The 27910-nt window shown below is 46.2% G+C and overlaps 1 protein-coding gene across 1 annotated transcript; it reads right to left on the reverse strand.

Annotated features, from left to right (window-relative positions):
* Positions 1-829: 829 nt before the first annotated feature.
* On the reverse strand, positions 830-26719 carry TUBA8 (tubulin alpha 8). Its single transcript, XM_083464295.1, has 9 exons — positions 26578-26719; positions 23034-23253; positions 22028-22176; positions 20471-21151; positions 19320-19610; positions 7547-7769; positions 4817-4965; positions 3268-3948; positions 830-1315 (listed from the first exon to the last, which is right to left on the reverse strand). The coding sequence occupies exons 1-9, from the start codon at positions 26578-26580 to the stop codon at positions 1022-1024; spliced, it is 2691 nt and encodes an 896-aa protein (XP_083320421.1). The 5' UTR covers positions 26581-26719; the 3' UTR covers positions 830-1021.
* Positions 26720-27910: the final 1191 nt, after the last annotated feature.

The following is a 27910-nucleotide window of genomic DNA, read 5'->3' on the forward strand; positions in this document are numbered from 1 at the left end:
ACTGCTGTAGCTATAAGGCATAGCTGTCAACTTTTCCCTTTTCTCGTGAGGAATCCTCGCAATTTGGAATAAGGGAATTTCCCTTTAAAAAAGGGAAACGTTGACAGCTATGCTATAAGGCAAGGTAAAAAAGAAGGAGGAGGCAGGACTATAGGAGCCTAGCCCACTTGGAGATATTCCATGCCCCCTTCCAGAATGTTGAATGTTCTTCCTTCCTTTTTAAATTCAACTTTGTAGCCTTTTTCGTTGACTTATAAGCAGGTACGTAGCCAATATTTTACCCAATTGCTTACAAAGAAATAACGCAGACTAATGAATTCCAGATCTTTTAGACTACTTGTGTTTCATCTGTTGCAATGATTCCCTACTGCCTTCGGCCTCCTCACTTCAGAATTTCTGGCTATGAACCTGGAATGTAGGACAGTTGAGGCATAAGTCCTAACCAGGAATGTTGCAACAGCCCCTGAGTCCTGTGTCACCCATGCCATACTGGTACTAACTGGTATAGTGGTACCTCAAGTTACATACGCTTCAGGTTACAGACTCCGCTAACCCAGAAATATTACCTTGGGTTAAGAACTTTGCTTCAGGATGAGAACAGAAATCGTGCTCCAGTGGCGCAGCAGTAGCAGGAGGCTCCATTAGCTAAAGTGGTGCTTCAGGTTAAGAACAGTTTCAGGTTAAGAACGGATCTCCGGAACAAATTAAGTTCTTAACCCAAGGTACCACTGTACTTGTATTTTTTTCTTGGACTGCTTTAAGAAAGGAGCAGAACATTTCCTCCCCCCTCACAATATAAGGCATAATAAAGAAAGGAAGTCACTGGAAATTGGTTTTTTTGCAGATGGATGGTCTATTTTTTACATATGCTGCAGGAGTAGGCACAGGGTCCAATCCACCAAACCCTTCCACTGTCCATTCCTCCATCCACCCCCCATGAAATGATCAGAAGCTGCTGGGCAGCAAAAAGTTTGGTGAGCTGTATCCCCAGTGCAATGAAGAGCTGCCAGGAGCACCATTTTTAATACTCTTCCCCGTCATTTTCTTCTTCAAAGGAGTCTGTCCCAACTTCCTCGTAATCTTTCTCCAGCGCAGCTAAATCTTCCCGGGCCTCCGCAAACTCTCCTTCCTCCATGCCCTCACCAACATACCAGTGCACAAAAGCTCGCTTGGCGTACATCAGATCAAACTTGTGGTCCAGCCTCGCCCAGGCCTCGGCAATGGCGGTGGTGTTGCTGAGCATGCAGACGGCACGCTGCACTTGAGCAAGGTCGCCCCCAGGAACGATGGTCGGCGGCTGGTAATTGATGCCAACCTGGAAACCAAGAGGAGGGAAGAAAAGGCAACTGTACAGACAGAAATTAAGCGTGGGCAGCGGAACGCCTCAGCTGATACGGGCCCATTGTCATCGTTCCCTCAAATAGCAAGCTCAAGCCTCTCCGGGGGAAGCAGAGTGGGAACAGCTACAAACAGAACTGCGGTTTCGCTATGCCTGGGATATGCAGAAGTGCACTGCATTTAAAATCAGCCATGAAACCCCTAAAAAAAATTAGCTGATGAGGACTGCATATACAGTAGTACCTCAGGTTACATACGCTTCAGGTTACAGACGCTTCAGGTTACAGACTCTGCTAACCCAGAAATAATACCTTGGGTTAAGAATTTTGCTTTAGGATGAGAACAGAAATTGTGCGGTGGCAGCGGAAGGCCCCATTAGCTAAAGTGGTGCTTCAGGTTAAGAACAGTTTCAGGTTAAGAACGGACGTCCAGAACGAATTAAGTTCTTAACCCGAGGTACCACTGTACGTATGAGTGGGAGGGGGGTTGGTTTGCTGTGGTTCTTATTTTTTACTATGTATTTTGAGGTTTTATATTGTCATTTTATGTTGTGAACTGCTCCGAGATCTATTGATGAAAGCAGTACAGTCATACCTTGGAAAGTCGAACAGAATCCGTTCCGAAAGTTTGTTTGACTGCCAAAATGTTCAAAAACCTCTGATTGGCTGCAGGAAGCCCCATCGGACATTCAGGTTCCAAAAGAACGTTCGCAAACCGGAACACTCACTTTCAGGTTTGTGGCGTTTGGAAGCCAAAAACATACAAGTTCCAGGGTGTTTGACAACCAAGGTTTGATGGTATAAAATTTTTAAAATAGTCATACAGTGGTACCTCGGGTTACAGATGCTTCAGGTTACAGGCGCTTCAGGTTACAGACTCCGCTAACCCAGAAATAGTCCCTCGGGTTAAGAACTTTGCTTCAGGATGAGAACAGAAATCGTGCAGCAACAGCGGGAGGCCCCATTAGCTAAAGTGGTGCTTCAGGTTAAGAATAGTTTCAGGTTAAGAACGGACCTCCAGAACAAATTAAGTTCTTAACCCAAGGTGCCACTATACTAATAATGACATAGGAAACTGCCGGAGACGGAGTCAGACCATTGGTCCATCTACTATTGCGTACACTGGCTGGCAGCATTTCCCAGCCTAACCTGGACATGCTTGGAATTGAATCAAGGACCTTGTGTGTGCATACCAGATTCTCTGCCATAGAGATATGGCCCTTCTCTATGCTAGGCTTGCACGTGCTCCCCCCGCAAACTCTTCCAAGAAGAGCGGGATGGGGGAGGCTGGACAGTTCATGTGAATGGACCTCTAACCCACCTGCCAGCATTCCAACTTGAAATCAGCCTGGAGTGGGGTGGGGGTGGCTGCGCCTGTCAGCTTCCTCCTCCTTGATCTCAAAATTGCCCTTAGAGGACTGAGCAGAGAGGTGGAGAGGGGCAAAATTAGTCCTCCAAATGCAGTTCCCAGCCACAAGGGTCCACTCAAAAAATGACTCTTGGTATGACTGCAGCACATACAAACAACACTTTTGTCACCATTATTATTATTATTATTATTATTATTATTATTATTATTGGTGTTATGTACTGAAGTTCTCACCCTGGGCCAGCAGGGGGATACAGTAGATAGTTTTCACTCAGGTCCACATATGCAAATAAGGGATTGAAAGTTACGTTCAGTGATTGGATAGTTACAGAAAATGGTTACTGTTGCGTTCTAGTGGAGCTCTATATAGGCAGGCTGGCTGAACCCTTCAGTTCAGTTCTGTTCTAGCCTGTGAATAAACAAGAGCTGTTTGAAGAATCGCTGTGTCGTCTGATATGTTCACCCACAACTTAACAATTATTATTATTATTATCATCATCATCATTGTGGGTGTTAAGGTTTTAGTCCTACAAAAGAGAGCACCTGCTTGTCCCTTCTCACCTTAAAGCCAGTTGGGCACCAGTCCACAAACTGGATTGTCCTCTTGGTCTTGATGGCAGCAATGGCTACGTTGACGTCTTTGGGCACCACATCACCTCGGTAGAGCATGCAGCAGGCCATGTACTTCCCATGGCGGGGGTCGCATTTCACCATCTGGTTGTTGGGTTCAAAGCAGGAGCTGGTGATTTCGGCCACGGAGAGCTGCTCGTGGTAAGCCCTCTCGGAGGAGATGATGGGCGCATAGGTCACCAAGGGGAAGTGGATGCGAGGGTAAGGCACCAGGTTGGTCTGGAACTCAGTCAAGTCCACGTTGAGGGCGCCGTCGAAACGCAGGGAAGCGGTGATGGAGGAGACAATCTGGCTGATGAGGCGGTTCAGGTTGGTGTACGTGGGGCGCTCAATGTCCAGATTGCGTCGGCAGATGTCGTAGATGGCCTCGTTGTCCACCATGAAGGCGCAGTCGGAATGCTCCAAGGTGGTGTGGGTGGTCAGGATAGAATTGTAGGGCTCCACCACCGCAGTGGAAACCTGGGGCGCTGGGTAGATGGCAAACTCCAGTTTGGACTTCTTGCCATAGTCCACAGACAGGCGCTCCATCAGCAGGGAGGTAAAGCCAGAACCTGTGCCTCCTCCAAAGCTGTGGAAAATCAGGAATCCTTGTAGCCCAGAACAGGCGTCAGTCTGGAAAGGGAACCATAATGAATAATAATTAGGGGTTAACCAGTGGTGTTGTGAGGCAGGGATTGGCAGGGATGAAGTGCCACCACACTGATCCTCGGATGATGGGCAGTATAGAAATTTAATTGATTGATTGATTGATTGATTGATTGATTGATTCACAGCCTGGACAATGGTGTAATCTCCTGGGGCACGGATATCCAATCATCTGTATATCAAATCCATTTTGTGGCTATCCTGAGTAGGGCTTTTAGTGTGATGGCACCTGCCGCATGGAACATGGACATATGCTACATATACACTTTGCTCAAGTGTTTAGATTAGTGATATTCATCACTGTGAAGCTGTGGAATTGTATTTTATGCTGGTTTTATATTATTTTATTATGTGCTGTGAGATTTCCATCCTTTTATATAATGCTTTGAGATTTTTAAATATGAAGACATTTCTAAGTATTTTAAATTAAATAAATCAGCTTTCCCCACCCCCAACAAGAAGCCCACCAAACAAGCTAAGTAGAGGAAGAAGTAAGTTTCATTCATTTCTCTGCTATAGGTCCAACAGGGTTGGCCAGTGTCTTCATAGGTTCCTTAGAATATGCCCCAGGATTTCCTACAGCACAGGAGGTATGTGGCAAGCATGCAGAGGTTCCTTGGCCAAGAAGGTGGTGTAGAAAATATTTCCTCACAGTTATTGAGGAAATATTTCCTAATTTTGGAAAACCACTGATCTCTGAATAATGAAACATCCAGCCTCTGTCCACTATGGACCTAACTTCTGAGAATGAAATAAAAAATTATAGCCCTCCAGATTTCTGCCTCATCCTGCTCCCAAGCCGCATATCACTTTCCATTGGCAACCTTCTACCTACCAGCTTGCGAATGCGATCTAGTACTATGTCGATGCTCTCCTTGCCAATGGTGTAGTGGCCACGGGCATAGTTATTGGCAGCGTCTTCCTTGCCAGCGATCAGCTGCTCTGGGTGGAAAAGCTGGCGGTAAGCTCCAGCCCGCACTTCATCTGTTAAGGAAAGTAAGCAGAGCGTGGTCAGAGTTTGTTGTGGACATGTTTCTTTAATGCTGATATGTGCCAACTGAATACCTTATATAGGATGCCGTCTTTGTTGTAAGCCAGATGAACTTTAAAATTATTAAATTATTCTGGTTTTCTCTGCAATTCTGAACAGAATTTTGTGGAGTGCCGGGTCTATGGAGGAATGCTGGGTGTGTGTTTTACGTTTTGTGTGCTTTGAGAAAGGATTGGTGGCTCCTGTTGATGTCAGAGTGGGACTTCTGGGGTTCGAGGCCTTGTGCTGTTCCCACGTTGCAGGGCTGTTTAGCAGTAGCTGCTTGGTAACAACTCCCAAAAGTGGAAGAAGAGAGAGAGAACTGTGCGTAATATGTAGAGACAGAGGATGGATCAGGTAAATTAGCCTGGGAAATGGAAGGCTCTTCTTGGTTGCAGGTCAGTGCCAGATTTAGGGTGGTATGGGGAGGTTTCCGCATTGGGTGCCAAGGCAAGGGGGGCGTACATTAATAGTGATGTTGATACCTATATTTATATCGGTACCTACTGAGAAGATCCATAAAAAACAACTGTACCAAAAGGTATTATTGTGGGGAAAATTGAAATATTTAGTGTGGGTGGTGTCAAATTTTGTCCTTGCTCAGGGGACCAAATTACCAAAGTCCGCCCTGCAGAGGTTTCCGTCAGTAAAGAATGTGGAGTTAACTAGCAAAATTAAAATGATTTTACCTGATCCAAGCCCAGTCCATCAATATTCAAAATGATTGTCTCCTCAGCCCCACCCACTACATTCAGATCATGTCACCAAGCAGCTACTGTTAAATAGTAATTAAACACGGTTATTATTGTGCAAGGCCTTGAACCCTGGCTGTGATGTACAACAGAGGGCATGGATCTTTTTCACAGCACTAAGCGGAACTAAACAAACTAAACAGAAACAAGCATATCCAGCATTTTTACACAGAGGCATACTTGTGCATGATGCTTACAAGCCAAACAGGGGCTGCGTCAACACCCTGCTGGTTCAGACTAGGCCAGGGAACAGCAAGATTAATGTTGATAGTGCAGCGCAAGACAGCCATTGCTATGCCAAAAGAAGCTCCTGAGCTGATGCTTCTTCTGATAACTATGTGGTATGCAGCTGTTGCTTGGGGTGTGGGGGTGTGGGGGTGCATGCATGTGGGAGCAAATGGAAGATGGCATGAGCTGCTCTTCCTTTGTGGCAAATAGTTGTGTTTTTCTCGGAACACATAGCAAGAAATGTTCACGAAGAAATGTTATCATACACAAACACACACACTAAGAGAGATATGCTACCTGAACCAAGGACATGCAGCTTTCAACATTTATGGGAGGGAAATCACAAATCCTTGAAAATAGATCTTGGTGCACCAATGTTTTATACACTCTGCAACAAGCAAGATAAGCTCTTTGTGCCCAACCTTGTGCAAGGTTGACTAATGACTAATGACCCATTGTAATGGTTGGGTCTCTCCCACAAAAGCGAGACAACTCCAGCAGCAATTAACTCAGGTTTATTGCTCAAAACATACAAATCACTCTGGAGCTCAGTCACTCAGGGTCTGCTTCCAAATTAGCCGTTGCCAAGTCTGAGTTCCGCCCCTTCCTCTTCCCCTATTTAAAGCCCCACTTTTGCTTCCTTTCCTGTTCATGCCTGAAATATACTCAGAGTCGCAAAGTGATTTCATGCTCTTTATTCAGCTCATAGTGGTGAGGAGGATTGAATGGAAGTCCCCTCAAAGTATCTGCTTTATATACATTATTTACACAATGGGCTGCACATGATTGGTTAATTCTGGAATTCTACTGTAAGCCAATCAGGTTGTGGATTCACTTATATCTGGAGCATGATTGGGTGGTTCCTGCCAACCAATCATACTGCTGCATTGTTCTTGGACCAATCAGACTGCTGCATTCTGAATCCTATTGTTCTAGGACCAATCAGACTGCTGCAGTTTGGATCCTATTCAACTCAGTACATAACAATGCTTCTCATTAATTCTTGCTTGCCTGCGCATCATGGAACGGGCTATTTCCGGTGGCCCTCCCTCTGAGTCCGAGCTTAAACTGTCAGTCTGTGTCTTCTCCCTTGAACTCCCCCCTTCCTTCTCCTTGTTCTCGGAGCTCAGGCTTTTACTGCAACTAGGCTGCTCCTCCCTCTTTCCACATTCCTGCCTAATTACCTCCTCCTGCCTCTCCACGCTCTCCCCCTCTCTGTCAGCAATGGGATGCAGCTGACACCCATAAGGGAATATGAATGAACCCAGTATATGCAACAGCCTCATAGCAGGCTTCTGCTGAAGAACAGAAGACCTCTGGATAGCACAACAGATCTTTATAATGTGCCTTTATAATTGTGTGAGGAGGACTTCTGAAAGATATAACTCTCACCCCCCCCCCCAATGCTTGCATGGCACCAAGTTTCTTCAGTTCAACTGTTAAAGATGAAGGAACCCTGTTTGTACGCACATCAAGTCACTCTACGTTGGTCCCCAGCACTGTTATACATTAAGTGGTCTCATTTGCATATGCTACTGCTGGTTATTCCACTGACCTACTACAGTGGGTTCTAGGTCCACCATGACAGCCCGCGGCACGTGTTTTCCTGTGCGAGTTTCGCTGAAGAATGTGGTAAAAGAATCGTCATCATTAAATTTGTTGGCTTTGTCCTGGAAAGTTCCATCTGGGTGGATGCCATGTTCTAAGCAGAAAAGCTCCCAGCATGCATTGCCAATTTGAACTCCAGCTTGCCCAACATGTACAGAGATACACTCACGCTGTGGAAGAAGGAGGACAACAGAGCAAAGGTCAGTAGAACAAGAGCACACATTGGGTCTGCCCATTCCCTCAGGTCCAGGGACAGAACTTCCTATCAGCTTCCTCCCTTTTAGTCTCAATTTTGCCTTACAGGGCTCAACCAGAAGGAGGGTAAGACTAGAATTATTTGTCTCCGCTTTTCATTGCTAACCTGCTGTTAGGTTCTCTGCTTTTGACCCCACCTGTCCCAACAAGCATCAGCCACCATTGCTCACAGTTCTTCAACACAAAATTATATTCCTGGTGCCATCCCTACCCTTCCAACTTTCTTCATTTCATCAACCTCATTTAAAAGAAGAAGAACCACCAATTGGGAGTCACAAACTCTTGCCAACTATGGCAGATCACCAGTAGATCCCAAATGACTTTCACCGATCCAGTGCTGTAGAACACAGCAAATATTCCCCTATAACTCATCATTACAGACAGATTGATCAGATATGGCGGACATACTGTCTTTCAGAAAATCTTGTTCACCATTAATACTCTTATTATTAACGAAGTCATGACAAGCTTGTAAGAACACAGTATCCTTTAATAATTATTTTTTTCACTATCTGTGCAGTTGTTGCTATCTAATTAATTTGTAATTGATTATATCCCAATATATTGACAGATACATATTGGTAGAACTTCAGTTTCTGAACTTAATATTATTAATAATCATCATAAATCTTCATTTAAAAATTTCTGAATCTGTACTACAATGACTATTTATTTCAATAATACAGAAGCAAATCTGTATCCATTCTCATCTGACAAATGCAAGCTAGGCATTATGGAACCGGAGCAAAGCCAGCACATGAAAAAGTTTGCCACAAAAGCATTATTCGGTCTGGCAATATGGCAAAAGTTTGCACATTCCAAAATGGGCTCTGCATTCTCTGGCTGTGTCCATGTACAAACACTGTACAGGTGTACAAAGAACACTCTTGATCCCATATGGATTTTGATAGATCTTGAAAGGATACTGTGAGCCAAGTGAGTTTATTTTTATTCCTGACTGGGACCTGACGCAGCTTGATGGTATTTCTCCACCGGGTGTAACTTAAGAAGGGTGCAGAGCCTTCTGATTTCTTAACTCTTTTCTGGTGACAAGAACGGCAGCTTGTGCCCCTCCAGAAATACGTTCTGATCCAGAAAGTAGCATTGATTCTCACAAATCAGGGAAATTTTGTTATCAAGGACAGAAACACCATTAATAATAAACCCTTGCTCGCCTAATAACTTAGGGTGGCCAGGTGGAAAAGAAGACAAGACTTTCCTGCGCCTTTGATAGGTGTACAGAATAAGTAATTTCACCTGCTGAAAACCCCTCTTCTACACAGCAATTACGCCACCTTAGACTGCACATACACCATACATTTGAAGCTGGCAGTTGTAGGCATAAACTGCAGCTCCCAGTAGCCTTTGGAGGAAGGCATATTCTTTAAATACTATAGCCACACTAATTATTTTTGCTACCCTTCTGCTCTCCAAAATGAAATGTCTCCCCATGACTGCCTGGTTAGTACTCTGGAAAAGAAATGTGAAAGCTGTTTGATGTATTGATTGCCTCAAACAATAATATGCTGTTCTCTAAGGCCACGTCCAGATCACCAGTTTACTGAATATTTCTCCTGATTTGTTTGCATCAAAGCAAGTGTTATCCTACACTTTCCAGTGTCTTTTCTTGTCACTTTCCTTGTAGCAAAAAATCCGAGCTTTTAGGAAAGCAAGGTTTTTAGCCGGTCAATAAAGGAAGGAGGAAAAAAAAGATTTAAAAGCAATACAAAGAAACACCCAAGGCAGAGACTAAAATTATTGCCATGCTGCTGGAAAAGCTTATCAAAACAAATTAAAATGTCTACAATTATTCTGGAACCCACAAATAGTGATTACCTATCATATCTCAACAGGGGTACTGTTCCACAAAACAAGGGGTAGCTGCATCAAAAGCCCTTCTCTGAGTTGCTGTGGAGTCAGTTTCTGATACTTTAAGGATTCTCAAGGAAAGATTCTCCAACTACTGCATATATAGGGGTGGATGATCTTATAAGGTCTGTATTTGTGAGTTTGTAACTCCCAAGAGCCATCTCTTTTTTTGGCAACCTTTCAGTAAAGCCAAGAGCTTCTGATGACAGAAGCTAACCATTGTCAGGTGTCTGATGTCATAAATAGATGAGAGGGTATCTTTCAAACTCCTATATGCTTATGATGGAGGGAGTAATTCATTGTTTGCAAAAGAGCAAACAGAGCTCTCTGGTTCTCAAATTATGAACTACGTGTGTGGCCAATAGGCTGCCCATGGGGAGCCAAGAAAAATTATGCTTCCAGGTCAGAGGTCAGAGCCAATGGGGATGTCCTAGACGGGCAAAATTACGTTGACCTTAGTCTTGCTAAGTGAATTACAGTACAGTGGTGCCTCGCAATACGAAAAGAATCTGTTCTGTGATTCTCTTCGTCTAGCGGTTTTTTCGTCTTGCAAAGCAAGCCCATTGACGGATTAGCGCTATTAGCAGCTTTTAGCGGCTTTTAGCGGCTTATCTGCTGATCGGATCAGCTGATAAGCGGCTTAGCGGCTTAGAAAAGGGGGGGAGGGGGGAAAAACAGCAGGAACTCGCAAGGCATTGTCTTGCGAAGCAAGCCCATAGGAAATTCATTTCGCGAAGCACCTCCAAAACGGAAAACCCTTTCGTCTAGCAGGTTTTCCGTCTTGCGAGGCATTCGTCTTGCGGGGCACCACTGTATTTCAGAAACGCGAATCTGATTTCCTTTCCCAAGGTAAGTTTATTCATGCAAATTTGGCTGTTCTTACCTGAACACAAGTTGAAGAATACATTAGAGTGCACGTGGCTATGCTGTTGGCTAGAAAATGTCTCAGGTGAGAGAAGAGGTATAAGCTAATCTTTAAGCTTTGGATTACATCAGAACATAGAAAACTGCCTTATATTGAGTCAGACCATTAGTCTCTTGAGGCTAGTATTATTGACATTGACTGGCAGTGGTTTTCCAGGGGTTCAGAGACTCTTCCCAGCCCTATCTAGCAATGCCAGGGGTTGAGTCCAGAGGTGAATTTAGGGAAGCGCAACTGGTTTGGTTGCACTGGGCGCAGAGCCTTAGAAAGCGAGAGGCCACCAAATTTGGGTGTCACACAGGACGCCGCTAAAATTTGAGACCCCAATGTTGCCACTGGTTGAGTCCAGAACTCTCTTTCACTCTACCACTGAACTATGGTCCCTTCCAAGTATAGTATCAACAAGAAAATAATATATCAACAAGATTCTCATGACTACAAGATGCACATGTTTGACCTGTGGCTGTTAGCTCTGAGTAGCTAATTGTTTCATTTTGGTGGACCACAAGCTTAACATAAGTCAACCATGTGATGCAGCAACCAAAAAAGCTATTCTAGGCTGCATCAACAGAAGTATAGTGTCCAGATCAAGGGAATTAATAGTACCATTCTATTCTGCCTTGGTCAGACCACACCTTGAATACTGTGTCCGGTTCTGGGCACCACAATTTAAGAAAGATGTTGACAAGTTAGAATGTGTGCAGAGGAGGGAAACCAACATGATCAAGGGTCCAGAAACTAAGCCTTATGAGGAATGCTTGAAGGAGCTGGGTATTTTTAGCCTGAAAAGAGGAGGCTGAGAAGATATGGTAGCCATCTTCAAATATCTCAAGGGTTGTCACATGGAGAAGGTCGCATGCTTGTTTTCTCCTGATCTGGAGGGTAGAACTCCAACCAATGGCTTCAAGTTGCAAGAACATCAGGAACAACTTTCTGACAGTAAGAGCTGTTCAGCAGTGGAACAGACTCCCACAAGAGGTAGTAGACTCTCCTTCCCTGGAGGTTTTTAAACAGGTTAGATGACCATCTGTCATGGATGCTTTAGCAAAAAAAAAAAAGCAGTCTTCTACCAAGTCTGAGCATAGATCCATCCAGCTCAACATCATCTACACTAACTTGCAGGCCCTCTCCAGAGCTTCAGACAGAGGTTTTTCCAGCCACACCTGGAGATGCCAAGAGTTAAAGTTCGGTCCTTCTGAATAGAAAGCAAGCTCCAGTGGTGTAGCGTGAGTTGTCAGCACCTGGGGCAAGGCAAGTAATTTGCGCTCCCTAACCCGTGGATTTGCGCCCCCTAACCCTAACCCCCAGATGTTGCGCCCGGTGCGGCCGGCCCCCCCTGCACCCCCCACGCTACGCCACTGGCAAGCTCTCTACCTCTGAGCTACAGCCCTTTCCGATAGTAATTGTTCACAAGGGAGCTTCTAGGCTGCAAATTTAAAGTAGTTGGAAACCAGTTTAATCACCACGTCTTTGCCCAAATGATCTTAGGAAAGGGGCTTGAGAATTCTGCTGCTTTGCAAGAGATCCCTTGCCCCTTTCGAGAGATTATACTTACGTTATTTGATTGCGAGCCATGACTATTAAACTGGTGTGAGACTGGTCTTAGTGTAGAGACATTGCATTTATTTGCAAAGGCACTTTGTGTTACCCGCAGCAAGAAAAGCAACTGATAAATTAAATAGATAATAAAACAATAATAGATATGCCCTAGTTCAACTTCTGGCTCTGCCAAAAAAGAATGTTTTAGAGCATCCATAGCTGACCCAAAGGTAAGATTGTGAGACTTTGACCTGGAAACCCAAGCCCACCATAGCCAAGGAGTGTGACTCAGCAAGCCACTTGCTTTCAGCCTCATCTCTAAAATGGAGAGAATATGAAACACTTCATCTGTTTTTTAAGACATTGCTCCCCGCAGCTGAATTGGCGGGAAAGCATGATTAATTTCGGTATAGAAACGTATTGGCAAGCACCCCAGGTTTTAGTGTCTCAGTTTCCTTCGTGGTGAAAATGTACCTACTCAGAGTGCAATCCTAAGCAGGTTTACTCAGAAGTAATGCCTTCTGATTTGAGTGGGACTTTCTACCCACCCACCCTCTGAAGACGCACAGGAATGCAGTCCTGGTGACTTCTTCCAGCTTGCTGTCTGCGCCAGAAACACTGAAATCTAGCCAAGGGCTGCAGAAGAAGCTATCCTGTCCGAAATAAATCTCTGTTTGCCTCCTGATGGCCATGGCTGCAAAGCAGAGCAAGTGGCAGCAGAGAGACTCTCGTTTCCCCTTGTTCTGTGGTTTCCTCATACCCCCTCTTGCTTACCATAATGCTCTGACTGATTCTCACTTCCCTTCTTGGTGAACAGTTAGAAGGCTTCGTTTCTGTTCTCTCCGTCTCTCTCCTACTCCTGCTGTATCACTTTGAGCTATAATGCAGGAGGAGAGGTGCTGCTGGCACTAAGCACCTGCTCATGCCCTTCAGTGTCATAGAGCAGATGAGGAAAGAGGTCACAATTCCCACCACACACAGCCCTTGCCTGATTACATCACCAGGCTCCAACATAGAGGCAGATAAACAGTGCACTGCTCTTCCACTCTCTGTGCATTTTGTGTGTTTTCCAGCATGTCACACAGACTTCTGATTAAGATCCTGTCCTCTGGGCTTTTGTCTAGCTTGACTGCTTTCTTTAATGGCCTTCAGCGGCTAGTGGCTGCTATTGAATACATTCCACTGGCTCTTTAGGGGCCGAGGTCTATGGGTAGCATACCTTCCAACATTTCTGCTATCAAAATAGGGACATCCCATTCCTTAGCGATAGTTTTAGTATTTATGCCCCACACATCTTACTGGGTGGCCACAGCCAACATATATAAAAACATTATACAGTGGATGCTCAGGTTGCGAACGTGATCCTTGTGGCAGGCACATTCACAACCTGCAGCGTTCGCAACCCGCAGCATCGCTTCTGTGCACACGCGGGTTGCAATTCGGCGCTTCTGCGCATGTGCAAAGCACGATTTAGTGGTTTGGCGCATGCACGAGTGCCGAAACCTGGAAGTAACCTGTTCCGGTACTTCCGGGTTCGGCGCAATGCGCAACCCAAAAGTACGCAACCTGAAGCATCTGTAACTAAAGTCAGTTACTACAGTCTCCGGTGTCATATGATGGAATGAAGCAGAACATAAAATGATACCAGGAGTTCCCAGCAAAGGCCACTCTTTGAACCAAAAGAAAAGTACTGTGAAGAAGAGAGGGGACTGCAGAGATGGAGCCTGTGAAGTCTCCTTAAAAATTGGACCTATATGTGCTCTATTGCAGTGTTTCCCAACCTTTTTGGGGCAAAGGCACACTTGTTTCATGAAAAAAATCTCGAGGCACACCACCATTACAGCCCCGTGACGTCAGCGCGCAGCGTCACGCCGGGACATGAATTGCTAGCAAATTACATAATCACCTCCTTGAGGGCTGGCTCATCTTCTCCGAAGGCAGAACCCCATTAATTAACAGCACAGACTCACACCATAGCCAAGACGAGGGGGGAAAACCACAGTCATGCACAGTCATGCACAGTCATGCTAAATGAGGACGAAGACCGGGCAGAGAGCAGGGTTCAAATCACCCCACCTGGCCAGGACAATCCCTGGGTGCTCCCTTGGGCCACTCGCCTGACCCACCTCGCAGGGCTGTTGTTGCGAGGATAACACGGGGAGAACCACGCGCGCCCCCGGGAGCTCCTTGGAGGAGAAAGCGGGCGATGAATGCAATGCACGAAATATATGAGAGGCGACCAGGTTTTGCAGGTGAGGGGCCCCCGCCAGCCTCCGCTTCCAACACCCGGCGCAACGACGCCGAAGTTTCCCCCCGGGCTCGGCTCGGGGAGCAGCGCTGCTCCCCCCGGCTCCCCTTCGCCCTCCCGGCTCTCTCTGCCGCCCACTGGGGACCCCCCTCACCTGCCAAGTCCGGAGCGCCGGTGGAAGTTGCATGCATGCATGCAGGGCGCCGCGTTGCCATTGCATTGCACTGCACTCCATGCAACGCCTGCACGCATGCATTGCCTTGCACGCCCGCCAAGGGGTCTCCCCGCGGTCCGATGCGTCCCCTCCGGCGCGGATGCAGCATTGCAAAAATAAAACCCCCCCGACGCAGCCCTACCTGGGGGGCAGCCTCCGCCGCTCCGCCTCCGCGGGGATCCCCGGGCTCCATCCTGCCGCCCGATCTCCGCAGGGGCGCAGGCAGGCTGCGCGGGGTCTGCGCGGAAGAGCCCCTGCCCGGCCGCCGCCGCTGCGCTCATTCCATGGCCGGGAGAAGAGCGCTTCAAACAAAACACCCGGCCCTCCAGGCCACGCTGGGAGACGTAGCTCGCGCACCCCGCGCGGGCGCGGAGCCCAAGGGCGAGGGGACTACGGATCCCGGCAGCCCCCGTGCCGGGGACGGAGGGGGAGAGGCGGGATGGAGGGACGGGTGGGCAAGTGAGTGAGTGAGTGGCAGCCGCCAAGCCTTGGCCGAGAGCCAGGAAGGGCCTCCCCAGAGGAGGAGGAGGAGGAGGAGGGAGGCGAAGAGCGGGAGGGAGGGAGGGAACCCCAGGGGTCATCTAGTGACGGCGCCCCAATCGAAAATTTGACTTTAAAAAAAAAAATCTTTCGAATTTTTTAATTTTTCCCACGGCACACCAGGCAACATCTCGCGGCACACTAGTGTGCCGCGGAACAGTGGTTGGGAAACACTGCTCTATTGCACTAACTAAACCTTGAAGACTGACCTTGGGTCAGTCACCAGCTCTCAGCCTAACCCTTTCTGCTGGCAGCGGCTAGGGGCAAATTGTCACCCGGCACTGGAAATCTCTGAACAACCTAAACTTATCTGCATGGTATAGCAATGTCTGGTCAGTAACTATAGCTGAAAAAATTATACTCCATATACTACAAGTAATGCAGGGTAAAGTACGGCCACAGTCCTTTTAGGCCACCTGGTGGTCCTTTATTACCTAGGCATCTAACAGTGACATGTAGCGTTATAGCATCAAAGCAATTGCAGCTATTTGGACAATGTTTTGATAATATAGCATCATCCGAGAACCGCTGTTGGTATTAATTCCAGTTTTATGTATTGATCCACAGATATGCAAGTTGTTCCATTTATTGGTTTCTTTGTATTTCTTGGTTTGTTGTTCTCCTCTGGTTGTTTTTAAAAAGTTGAAAACTTGAAAATAAAAAAAACAACCTCTCAACCTAACCTGCTGCCAAATTTTGCAGATCTGTTTAACTTGCCTGGACACTTTTTCTGCTGGGGCTGAAATGTTTCTTCTGCTGGGGGTCCCCATGATAGGCTACAAATAATAACATCCTCAAGGTCCCAGGCCTCAGAGAGGTTAGGCTGGCCTCAACTAGAGCCAGGGCCTTCTCGGCTGCGGCTCCAAACTGGTGGAATGCTCTGTCACAAGAGACTAGGGCCCTGCGGGACCTGACATCTTTCCGCAGGGCCTGCAAGACAGAGTTGTTCCGCCAGGCTTTTGGTCAGGGCGCAGCCTGACTCCCTCCTCTGGCAACCTGCACAGAATTTTGTTTAATCGGTTGCCATCAATTTGATTTTAACTAATTTTTATAATGAAATATTTTTAGAATGTGTTATTATTTGATTGTTTATTTGATTGTTGTTAGCCGCCCTGAGCCCGGCTTTGGCTGGGGAGGGCGGGATATAAATAAAAATTATTATTATTATTATTATTATTATTAGTTTCTGCCAGTTTCTGTAGAAGCCCATGAGGTCAGGAGATGTGTCTCAAATTCAGTTTAGCTCCTTGGTAATGGGGAGTGAACAATGGGTGTTAATTGGGAAGTGGCTGGTGAAGCAAGTGCCAATTGTCTCCTCCTGCTACTGACAGGTTTTTGTCCTGCCAACCATATCTATGACCTCACTGAAATCTAAGCACTCCAGCTGATCCATCTCGGCTTGAAGGCTTCTAGCATAAGCATATAAATATGGTACCTCTTTCCAAATGCTTCTGGAAAATTTCTCTGCTAGTAAATGCAAATTGGCTTTAAAAATGCACCACACACAGTATTATACAGTGGTACCTCGGGTCAAGTACTTAATTCGTTCCGGAGGTCCGTTCTTAACCTGAAACTGTTCTTAACCTGAAGCACCACTTTAGCTAATGGGGCCTCCTGCTGCCGCCGTGCTGCCAGAGCACGATTTCTGTTCTCATCCTGAAGCAAAGTTCTTAACCCGAGGTACTATTTCTGGGTTAGCGGAGTCTGTAACCTGAAGCATATGTAACCTGAAGTGTATGTAACCCGAGGTACCACTGTACTCCAATAAAGGTTCCCCACATACCTTCCACCTCCTCTCCTTTGTGTCGGAGGGAATGTGGGAACAAGGGTACCTATTTCCATTTGTGGTGAGAGTGCAGCAATTTTGGTTAAAGACTTTTGTAGAAATAAAGATTATCAGGGTTTTGCTTTCTCTGTTCAATGGAGTAAATGAAGAAATTAAGGCAAATGATCATGTCATGCAACAGTTCAAAAACTGAAAACTTTATCTGACATTTGGGGTAAATTTGGAGTAAATGAATTTCTCCATGAATAATTCACTGCCTTATGTTTATTATATGTTATTGTAGCGGACTGGGTCTCAAACCCTCAGTGAGTTAGGGACTTCCCCTGCATGTAAAGACAGATTCCAGCAAATTGCAGTCTTAAAATTGTAATCTTTTAAGAACGTGTGCAGTGTTTGGCTCATATTTTTACGTTTTATATATGAATTTGTTGTTTGAAATGCTACAGAATTCACATTTCTTAAACTGATAAGGCTATCAGTGCTTACTAGCTGTGAAAGCTTTTTCAGCCTCCACTATCAAAGGCAATCTGCCCCTGGATACCATTTGCTGGGAATCCCAAGTGCTGTGACACCTGGGTCCTGCTTGCAAGCTTCCCAATGGCTCATCTGGTTGACCACTATGAGAACATGATATGGGATGAGGTGGGCCTCTGGCCTGATCCGCCTTTTCACGTTCTTATGGCTATTGCTACAATACCAAAAAAATCATTTATTTATGTACTTTGCCTATACAAAAAGGTTACGTTTTTAATCTCCAAAATGAAGTCTGAAGTGAGATTAAAGTAGAGACCCAGGGCTTAATTTCAAATGTGTGGCAGCAGTGTATCCATTCAATGATGATGAAATGGCAATCATCATTTCAAAAGTTCAACATTTCTTATACTTTTCCTTTGACAATTGGGGTTGCCATATTGCTTAAGACTTGCTTCATTTTAAAGGAGTGAGGCCAAGAAGGAATGAGGTGCCAGGAGGAAAGCAAGGAGTTCTCTGATAGCTTGTGCCCAAGGGGCCCTGGAAACATGGAACCACTTCTGCTGCTCTTGAATGGCTCCTACTTATTTAAACTGACCTGTGCTGAATAATTTCCTGGTGGATTGTGCTTTAGCCAGGAGGCCAGGCTACCAGACCCCATCTGTGTACAGTGGTACCTCGGGTTAAGTACTTAATTCGTTCCGGGGGTCCATTCTTAACCTGAAACTGTTCTTAACCTGAAGCACCACTTTAGCTAATGGGGCCTCCTGCTGCCGCCAGAGCACGATTTCTGTTCTCATCCTGAAGCAAAGTTCTTAACCCGAGGTATTATTTCTGGGTTAGCGGAGTCTGTAACCTGAAGCGTATGTAACCTGAAGCGTATGTAACCTGAAGTATATGTAACCCGAGGTACCACTGTACAGCTGAGAGCCGAACTCAGAAAGTGGTTTGTCTTCAACAAAATCAGGGTTAGACATACACCATACATTTAAAGCACAGTTAAACCACATGGTTCCACTCCCCACCCCACCCAAAAAAAGAATCCTGGGAACTGCAGTTTATCTTTCACAGAGCTACATTTTCCATCAGCACCTTTCATCAACTACAGTTGCCAGGATCCTTTGTGGGAAGACATATGCTTTAAATGTATGGTGTATATGCAGCCCAAGTCTCCTAGTTGCTCCTGATGTGGAAGCTTTTATAGGAGTCACCTGACCTGCTCTGGCCGCCGCCCAATTGGAGGAGGTTTCCTTGGCTCCCTCCCAATTCTCTCCTTCGGCCAGGGGAGGCTGATCTCACACAGGCTGAATCCCTTCCCTGTTTTCTTCAGCTCACCCATTTCAAGACTCACTGTAGGCTTGTATTATGATGCTGGATGCCCACATTACACAGGCTTGTGTTAAAGGTTGACATGGAATGCCTGCAAAAGGAATGCCTGTCATCATGTATGCAAAAGTGTGGCCTGACCACAAAACTGGTAGGAACCAGTTAGGAGGAACCTAACACTGTAAGAGTGAAAAAGAGCTCCGCATAAGGTACAAGGAGGGCTGTGCATGTAGAGTAAAAGAAACTGGTTGGGTAAAGTTGCATTTCAAGGGCTGTGGTTGGGTGAAAACATAGTGGAATGAAGTGGTAGGCCAGAGGGTGAAACAGCTAAGACAACACATTTTTCGTATACAGTGTTTTCTAAAAGAAAGCTCTCGCAAACTCTTTTGACTCTGTCCTGTAATGCGTTACTGAATAAAGTCCGACCCATTGGGAACTTTTCATGAGCCTCCACACGGAATCCCCAAGGGAAATTTCTCCCACAAAGGCCCAAAGGAAGGGAAGAAACAGACAAGAGACAATCTGGTGCACAGAGAGGAGCAAACTGTTAGATTTCCTCGCTGTCGAGTACCGACTCAAACGAGTCAGTTGCCACTTCCTCATAGTCCTTCTCCAGGGCGGACAGGTCCTCTCGAGCTTCTACAAATTCCCCTTCTTCCATGCCTTCACCAACATACCAGTGCACAAACGCTCTCTTGGCAAACATCAGGTCGAACTTGTGGTTTAGCCTTGCCCAGGCTTCAGCAATGGCAGTGGTGTTGCTGAGCATGCAGACAGCGCGCTGGACTTGGGCCAGATCTCCTCCAGGGGTTACAGTTGGCGGCTGGTAATTAATGCCAACCTGGTAGGATTAGAAGGAAAGGGGAGAAAGCAAGCATATAGACACACACATAAATGGTATCAGTTCAAGCAACCACCTCTAAATTGGAACCATAGAGGTAGAATAAGAATGAGGTGACATACTGCCTGTAGTTCTGGTAAAGACTGATACCTTCCATCATAATTCTCTATGGGAACTGAGTGATGTCCCTCTATTTGTTGGCAACCCTATGGTGAACAGGTGGCGCTGTGGGTTAAACCACAGAGCCTAGGGCTTGCAGATCAGAAGGTCAGCGGTTCAAATCCCCACGATGGGGTGAGCTCCCGTTGCTCGGTCCCAGCTCCTGCCAACCTAGCAGTTCGAAAGCACACAGTGCAAGTAGATAAATAGGTACCGCTCCGGCGGGAATGTAAATGGTATTTCCATGCACTGCTCTGGTTTGCCAGAAGCGGCTTAGTCATGCTGGCCACGTGACACAGAAGCTGTATGTCGGCTCCCTCGGCCAGTAAAGCGAGATGAGTGCCACAACCCCAGAGTCATACGCGACTGGACCGAACAGGGGTAGGGGTCCCTTTACCTTTACCTATGGTGAAATAGTTTGCAAGGCAGTTCTATTTTATACGGGAAATATCAATAGGGAATGGGATGGAGTGTGACTTTTTTTGGAATCACCAAACCACAGGTATGTTCACCAGCAATTCCTATGGCGTCCCCTTTCTCCACACTACATGTCTCCCCTTATCTGCTTGTTTTCTAAAGTAAAAAGCTTCAGATGTTCAGAAAAAGCCATTTTCTGAATCTTTTCCACAGATTCCTCTCTTGATAAACCTTAATGATTGCATTGGGACCCAGAGTTCATGCCAATATGAATCTCTCCTCACCTTGAAGCCAGTTGGGCACCAGTCCACAAACTGGATTGCCCTCTTGGTCTTGATGGCAGCAATGGCTACGTTGACGTCTTTGGGCACCACATCACCTCGGTAGAGCATGCAGCAGGCCATGTACTTCCCATGGCGGGGGTCGCATTTCACCATCTGGTTGTTGGGTTCAAAGCAGGAGCTGGTGATTTCGGCCACGGAGAGCTGCTCGTGGTAAGCCCTCTCGGAGGAGATGATGGGCGCATAGGTCACCAAGGGGAAGTGGATGCGAGGGTAAGGCACCAGGTTGGTCTGGAACTCAGTCAAGTCCACGTTGAGGGCGCCATCGAAACGCAGGGAAGCGGTGATGGAGGAGACAATCTGGCTGATGAGGCGGTTCAGGTTGGTGTACGTGGGGCGCTCAATGTCCAGATTGCGACGGCAGATGTCGTAGATGGCCTCATTGTCCACCATGAAGGCGCAGTCGGAATGCTCCAAGGTGGTGTGGGTGGTCAGGATAGAATTGTAGGGCTCCACCACCGCAGTGGAAACCTGGGGGGCTGGGTAGATGGCAAACTCCAGCTTGGACTTCTTGCCATAGTCCACAGACAGGCGCTCCATCAGCAGGGAGGTAAAGCCAGAACCTGTGCCTCCTCCGAAGCTGTGGAAAATCAGGAATCCTTGTAGCCCTGCACAGGTGTCCGCCTGTAAAGGGAACCATCATTTAGGTGCTTTCCTCACACATGCAGAGAGCTTTTTTATTACACCAATGAGCCTGCGTAAATAAGATACCCCTCCTGAGTTCTGAAATGTTAGAGTCCAGGAAGGACTGTACATTGTGAAAAGTATTTTAGTCTGTTTAAATAGGCAGACAGAGGGGTGGAGATTCAGCACCAAAAACATTAGGAGAGGATGGAAACTTTATTTCTCTTTCCATGCAATTGGCAAATGTGATATTAGGAGCCATGTCCTACCTCACTATTCTTCAACACTGCTTCCCCATCCTTGTATTAAAGGGCCCTCCATTTTATCTAGTCATTCTATAAAACAAGTGTTTCTCCATCTGAATTAAAGAAACACCCAGGTGTCTGCTTAGTGTGGTACAAACTGGCCTCTCCACATCCTTTCTCAACCAATCAGAAAGTGGCTAGGAGAAAGGGATGGATGGTGTATGTGTCCATACATATGCATGAGTGTGTTTCTGTGTGCATGTCTCTCTGTGTGTATCTATTTTATTTTAATTTTTGTTAAATATGTATATCGTCCTATACCCATAGATCTCAATCAATAAATCTACTGATTGGCATACGGTAAATATCTATTGTAAAATAAGATGATATATTGACTTACATAAACATAATCATTAGAATGAACAAGTAAATTAGAGCTATGACACTCTCCTAATTAAGAGAGATATCTGATGGGTGGAGTTTGACTCAGGTGGACCAAAGGGGGAACTTCTTTTGTTTGGTCCTCAGGTCCTCCAGGGACCCAGCCACTGCATTTCTGGTCTCTTTGAAGTGCCATTCAATATAACATTGTAGCCTACCCAAACATGCTTTCAGTTCCGTTGTGCCTTACCAGTTTTCGGATGCGATCCAGTGCTAGCTCAATCCTGTCCTTCCCGATGGTGTAGTGACCACGGGCGTAGTTATTAGCTGCATCTTCCTTGCCAGTGATCAGCTGTTCCGGGTGGAAAAGCTGACGGTAGGTGCCAGCCCGCACTTCATCTGTGAAAGGGGGAAGGAAGCGTAAGGCCTTCCAAAAGGAGCTGAATTTTAAAACAAGGCAACCGAACTCTGAATCTAGATAGAAAACCATGGCCTGGTATTTCAATTAAGTGGTGAGGAACCTGTTGCACTCCAACTCCCATCAGCCCCAGCCAGCATGGTCAATGGTCAGAGATGCTGAGATGGTCCAACAACATCTGCTGGGCTACAGGTTCTGAAGTATCTATTAGCTGGGGCATTGCATAGAAAGCTGTGGCTTTAAAGAGTTGAATAGATTGATTGTTCATACCATTAGAAAACAACTTTTGTTTTCTTAAAGGTAAACGTAAAGGGACCACTGACCATTAGTTCCAGTCATGGCCAACTCTGGGGTTGCGGTGCTCATCTCGCTTTACTGGCCGAGGGAGCCGGCGTACAGCTTCCAGGTCATGTGGCCAGCATGACTAAGCCGCTTCTGGCAAACCAGAGCAGCACACGGAAACGCCGTTTACTTTCCCGCCTGAGCGGTTCCTATTTATCTACTTGCACTTTGAGGCGCTTTCGAACTGCTAGGTTGGCAGGAGCAGGGACCGAGCAACAAGAGCTCACCCCGTCGCGGGGATTCGAACCACCAACCTTCTGATCGGCAAGTCCTAGGCTCTGTGGTTTAACCCACAGCTCCACCCACGTCTTACAGCTGAACAATTCAGTAGGGCTTGACTACACACATGGAACAAAATATTCATCTATTAATGGTTATCCCACCTAAGGCATATTCCGGGATTTGGAAACCTGAGGCCCACTGAGGAAATGTGGCCCCCTGAGCGACTATATGATCTCACAAGCATTTCATGCGACCTGAGACAGCCTTAACTCACCGACTACAGTTTGCTCCAAGTCCACCATGATAGCTCGCGGCACATGCTTCCCGTTGCCAGTCTCTCTGAAGAACGTAGCAAAGGAGTCGTCATTATTGGGATGGCTCTTTTCTGCGAAGGTGCCATCTGGCTGAATTCCATGCTCCAGGCAGAAGAGTTCCCAGCATGCATTGCCGATCTGAACTCCAGCCTGGCCAACGTGAATGGAGATGCACTCACGCTGCAGAATGGAGAATAGGGTGAAGTCAGAAGACACGACACAGACTCTTTGGGACAGGTGCATTCGTTTTTGCACCCTGTAAGTAAGTAAAGGGACCCCTGACCATTAGATCCAGTCATGGCCGACTCTGGGGTTGCGGCGCTCATCTCACTTTATTGGCCAAGGGAGCCGGCGTACAGCTTCCGGGTCATGTGGCCAGCATGACTAAGCCGCTTCTGGCGAACCAGAGCAGCGCACAGAAACGCCATTTACCTTCCCACCGGAGCGGTACCTATTTATCTACTTGCACTTTGATGTGCTTTTGAACTGCTAGGTTGGCAGGAGCAGGGACCGAGCAATGGGAGCTCACCCCGTCGCGGGGATTTGAACCGCCGACCTTCTGATCAGCAAGTCCTAGGCTCTGTGGTTTAACCCACAGCGCCACCCTGTAAGTAGTTTCATGCATATGCTTGGAAAGATTTATTTATGTTTTTAAGTTTGATTTCCCACAATGACCCTGCTTCAGAGTCACTCTGAAACACTTAGTCAAATTAAAATGGTAGCTAGACCTAGTTGCTTGGCACTGCTGGGACCACTGAACCAGCATTGTCTTAGAATCAAAGAACTGTAGAGTTGGACGGGACCCCACGAGTCACCTCTCTTCCTCTATCTGTCCCATCTGAATTTGGAGAGGCAACTGAGGTGTTAGACTGCTGCTTGGAGGCAGTGATGGGCTGGGTGTGAGCTAATAAATAGAGGCTGAATCCTAAAAAGACAGAGGTACTGCGTGTTCCGAGTTCTCAGGTTAAGGAGGTGGGGAGACAGCCTGTCCAGGATAGCTTTGCAGTCCCCTGGAAGGAGCAGGTCCTCAGCTAGGGGGTGCTTTTAGGTTCAATACTATTGCTGGAGTGGCCTCCGTGGCTTGGAGTGCCCTTTTCCAGCTCTAGTTCCTTTTGGACAGAAATGACCTGGCCACCGTATTGCGTGCTTTTGTAATTTCCAGATTGGGTTATTGCAACGTTCTTTACACAGGGCTGCCCTTGAAGATGATTTGGAAACTTCAGCTGGTTCAAAATGCGGTAGATAACCCAAGTTCTGGTTTTATGAGACGCGGGGTGTGGGTGGAACCATCTTTCTATGCATTTTCTCCATACCATGCAATTTTTATACCTCTGTTATATCCCCTACTTAGGACTCAACTACATTAATCAAAAAACAACACTTTGAAAGTGTTATAAACATGCAACACCAGATGGCGCCAGAGAGCAAACAAATTTTGTATGTGATTTTTACATAGGTTTTTTCCCCTCTTTTGTTATAAAACGATTTAATTTCTGACTTCTTTATAGCGTTTTTATTCCTGTGTGTAAATCCGCCCTTAGTCACCTTTTCTCTAAATGAAAAGCTCCTTTCTTCATAGGGGATCTACTCTATTCCATTGATCACTTTGGTGGCCCTTTCCTAACATTTCCCTTCTACATTCTCCTTTTGGAGGGGTGGTGATTAGAACTGTACACAGTATTCCAAATGTGGTTGTACCATTGATTTGTATAGCAATATTGTTGCTATATTGGCAGTTTTATTTTCATTTGCTTTCCTTATGATCTCTAACATGGAACAGTGGCGTAGCGTGGGGGTGCAGGGGGGGCCGGCCGCACCGGGCGCAACATCTGGGGGTAAGGGTTAGGGGGCGCAAATCCACGGGTTAGGGGGCGCAAATTACTTGCCTTGCCCCGAGTGCTGACAACCCACGCTACGCCACTGACATGGAATTAACCTTTTTCATAGCTGCTGCACATAAAGCTATCCATCACTTTTAACTTTTAGATAATTTTTATTGATGTTTTCAAATACACACACACACTAGATAAACAATATTGAACCCCAATATCTTTTTTTGGACCAGTTCAGATGCCATTAGAGTTATGTGGTTGGCATTTTTTTGCTACAGTGTGCATTGCTGACAGCTGGCATAAATAAAATCAAGGGGAAAGCTTCAGTCAACATCAACTGGCAATGTCTGAATAAAACAGAGAGGGATTGAAAGCCTAACCAATATTTGACAGCTCTCTCTCATTTATCATCATTGTAGAACATGATGCAAAAAGTAAACCAAGAATGGATTATATTCAAAGAGTACCTGAAAAACTACCGTGACAGCACAAACCTCCTGGCAGATCTTGAATGAGTCTTGCATTGTACAGACAATATATGTAAACTTAATGTTTTTATTTATTTATTTTTCCTTTTTTTGTTATCAAAAAGATTTAAGAAAATAATATATTAATAGGATACTGTAAAAGAGAACAAGTGTAATTTAGTTTTTGTTTTTTAGAACAATCGGAAGTCTATTTTAGGTCTTTTTTTAAAAATGTATTTTTAATTTTTCTGCGGTATGGGATGGGATACAAATTGTAATATATTGCTGTATAATTTTGTAAAATATGTTTAAGAAAGAATTCAATTAATGGAAAAAAGAACATGGTTAAACTATGGAACTCACTAGATGTTGTGATAGCTACCAACTATGACGCCTTAAAAATGTTAGATAAATTTAGGTAGGATAAAGCTATCAGTGGCTCCTAGACATGCTGGCTATTTTCTATCCCCAATGTCAGAGGTCTTATACAGTGCTCCCTTGGGTTACAGACGCTTCAGGTTACAGACGCTTCAGGTTACAGACTCTGCTAACCCAGAAATAGTACCTTGGGTTAAGAACTTTGCTTCAGGATGAGAACAGAAATCACACAGCGGTGGCACGGCGGCAGCAGGAGGCCCCATTAGCTAAAGTGGTCTCCAGGTTAAGAACAGTTTCAGGTTAAGAACAGACCTCCGGAACGATTTAAGTTCTTAACCCGAGGTACCACTGTACTAGTTTCTGGGAAACATGAGTCAGGAGTGCTATTGCACTCCGATCCTGCTTGTGGTCTTCTCCTTGGCACCTTGGAGAAAAGGGTGGGATACAAACGCACTCAAGTCATTCAGCTGCTGGTCTGGAACAGCTGGCTGCTGCAGCATCAACCTTGCCATCACAGAACTGATGTGATGGTGGATAAAATGTCAGGGTGTAGATCAGGGAAGGGAAACCTGTGGCGTTCCTGATGTTCTTAGACTTCTAACACCCACCAGTCCCAGCCACCAGGGCCAATGGTCAGGGATGGACTTAAAAGCCCAGCAGGATTTGGCGGTTCCCTAACCCTGATCTACACCCTGACATCTACACCACATCAATCCTGTATTGTCAAACTGCCTTGATCTTCTACCCTTTCAATAGTTCTGAAGCAGAGGAAACCTTCTCTCCCCTTGGTACCTTCCATGTGCAGGAAGCTCCCCTGCCTTCCTTACCATGGTGCCTCAAGTAGTGCTCACTCCCGCTCCCGATTAACAACAGCAGCTGTGGATGTTGATGTTCCCACTGCTGTCTCGCTCTAGGCAGCTGGGTGCCAAGGACCCCAAGCCATGCATGCCACCCCCAGGGAGTGCCATTGAGCATCACAGTGCAGGGGAGGAAGGTCATAATCACCCCTGGCAACCTCCCCTTTCCTGCTCCTGCCATTTACATCACTGAACACTCACTCACTCTCAGGTGGTGGGCTCAGCAGAAGCCGTCTGCCCATGTCCCCTTCCCCACCTGAAATGATAGGAGCGTCTTCCTCTTGGCTCTGTTTTATTCTCTGAGCAGAACCGGGTTCTTTTCCTGGGACTCTGCCACTTCTGGCTTTGTGTAGGGGTGGTTTGTTTGAATGCTTCTGCCATGGACAAGTTTTTTGGGGGGAAAGCTGCTTGCATGCAGGGAAATATATTTCAAGGAAGCTGGGCTGAATCGTTTCCTATGTAGAAGGAGTTACCTGCCCCCACTGGGAAGAATTCAAATTTGCAAATACCCACCCGCATCTTGAAGTAGTAGAGGCCATGGGAAAGCTTTCCCATTTGATTCTACTGAATGCTCGTTTTTTTTCTGAGTTCAGGACATTGAATCTGCTGAGTAGACCTTGGAAGACACATCACAAATCCAACAAAACATAGGTATGTGGAACCTGTAGCCCTCTAGATGTTGTAGGACATCTTTCATCAGCCTCTACCAGCCCATGACCAGAAGTGATGGGAGCTGGAGTCTAGCAGCATCTGGAAGTCACAGGTTGTCCATCCCTCACCTAGCACCTATTGTTTGCCATCAACTTTCTCTGCCATCTTCCTATCAATGGGTTGTCATCTAGCAGAGCTGTTCCAAGGGGTAAAGTATTCTGAGAGGGGAAAGGGCACTGTGCTGGCCTAGAGCGACCAGTTAGTTTGCAAGGCACCTTGCTGATAAAGTCATTCGTGTTAGTTTCAAAATAGATCCTGTTCTCATTGTGAAGTCTATGGAAGCCTTGGCAGAATCATAGAACTGTAGAGTTGGAAGGGACCTCCTAGAGTCATCTAGTCAATGCAGGAATCATTTGCCCAGCATGGGGTTCAAACCCCCTACCCTGGGATTAAGAGCCTTCTGCTCTCCAGACTGAGCTATCCCTGCTGTCATCTGGTACTGCTGTTGCATTCATAACTTTTTTGCAGGTTTCACATAGGCATGTGGTTGGCTGCTGTGAGAACTGGAGGTGGAGTTAGATAGGCCTTTGATCTGATTCAGCAAGGGCTCTTCTTATGCTGTTACCTGCTCATCCTGTTTTAATAGGTATGT

This window comes from Podarcis liolepis (assembly GCF_965112155.1).
Source record: "Podarcis liolepis genome assembly, chromosome: 10".
Classification (NCBI taxonomy): Eukaryota; Metazoa; Chordata; class Lepidosauria; order Squamata; family Lacertidae; genus Podarcis; species Podarcis liolepis.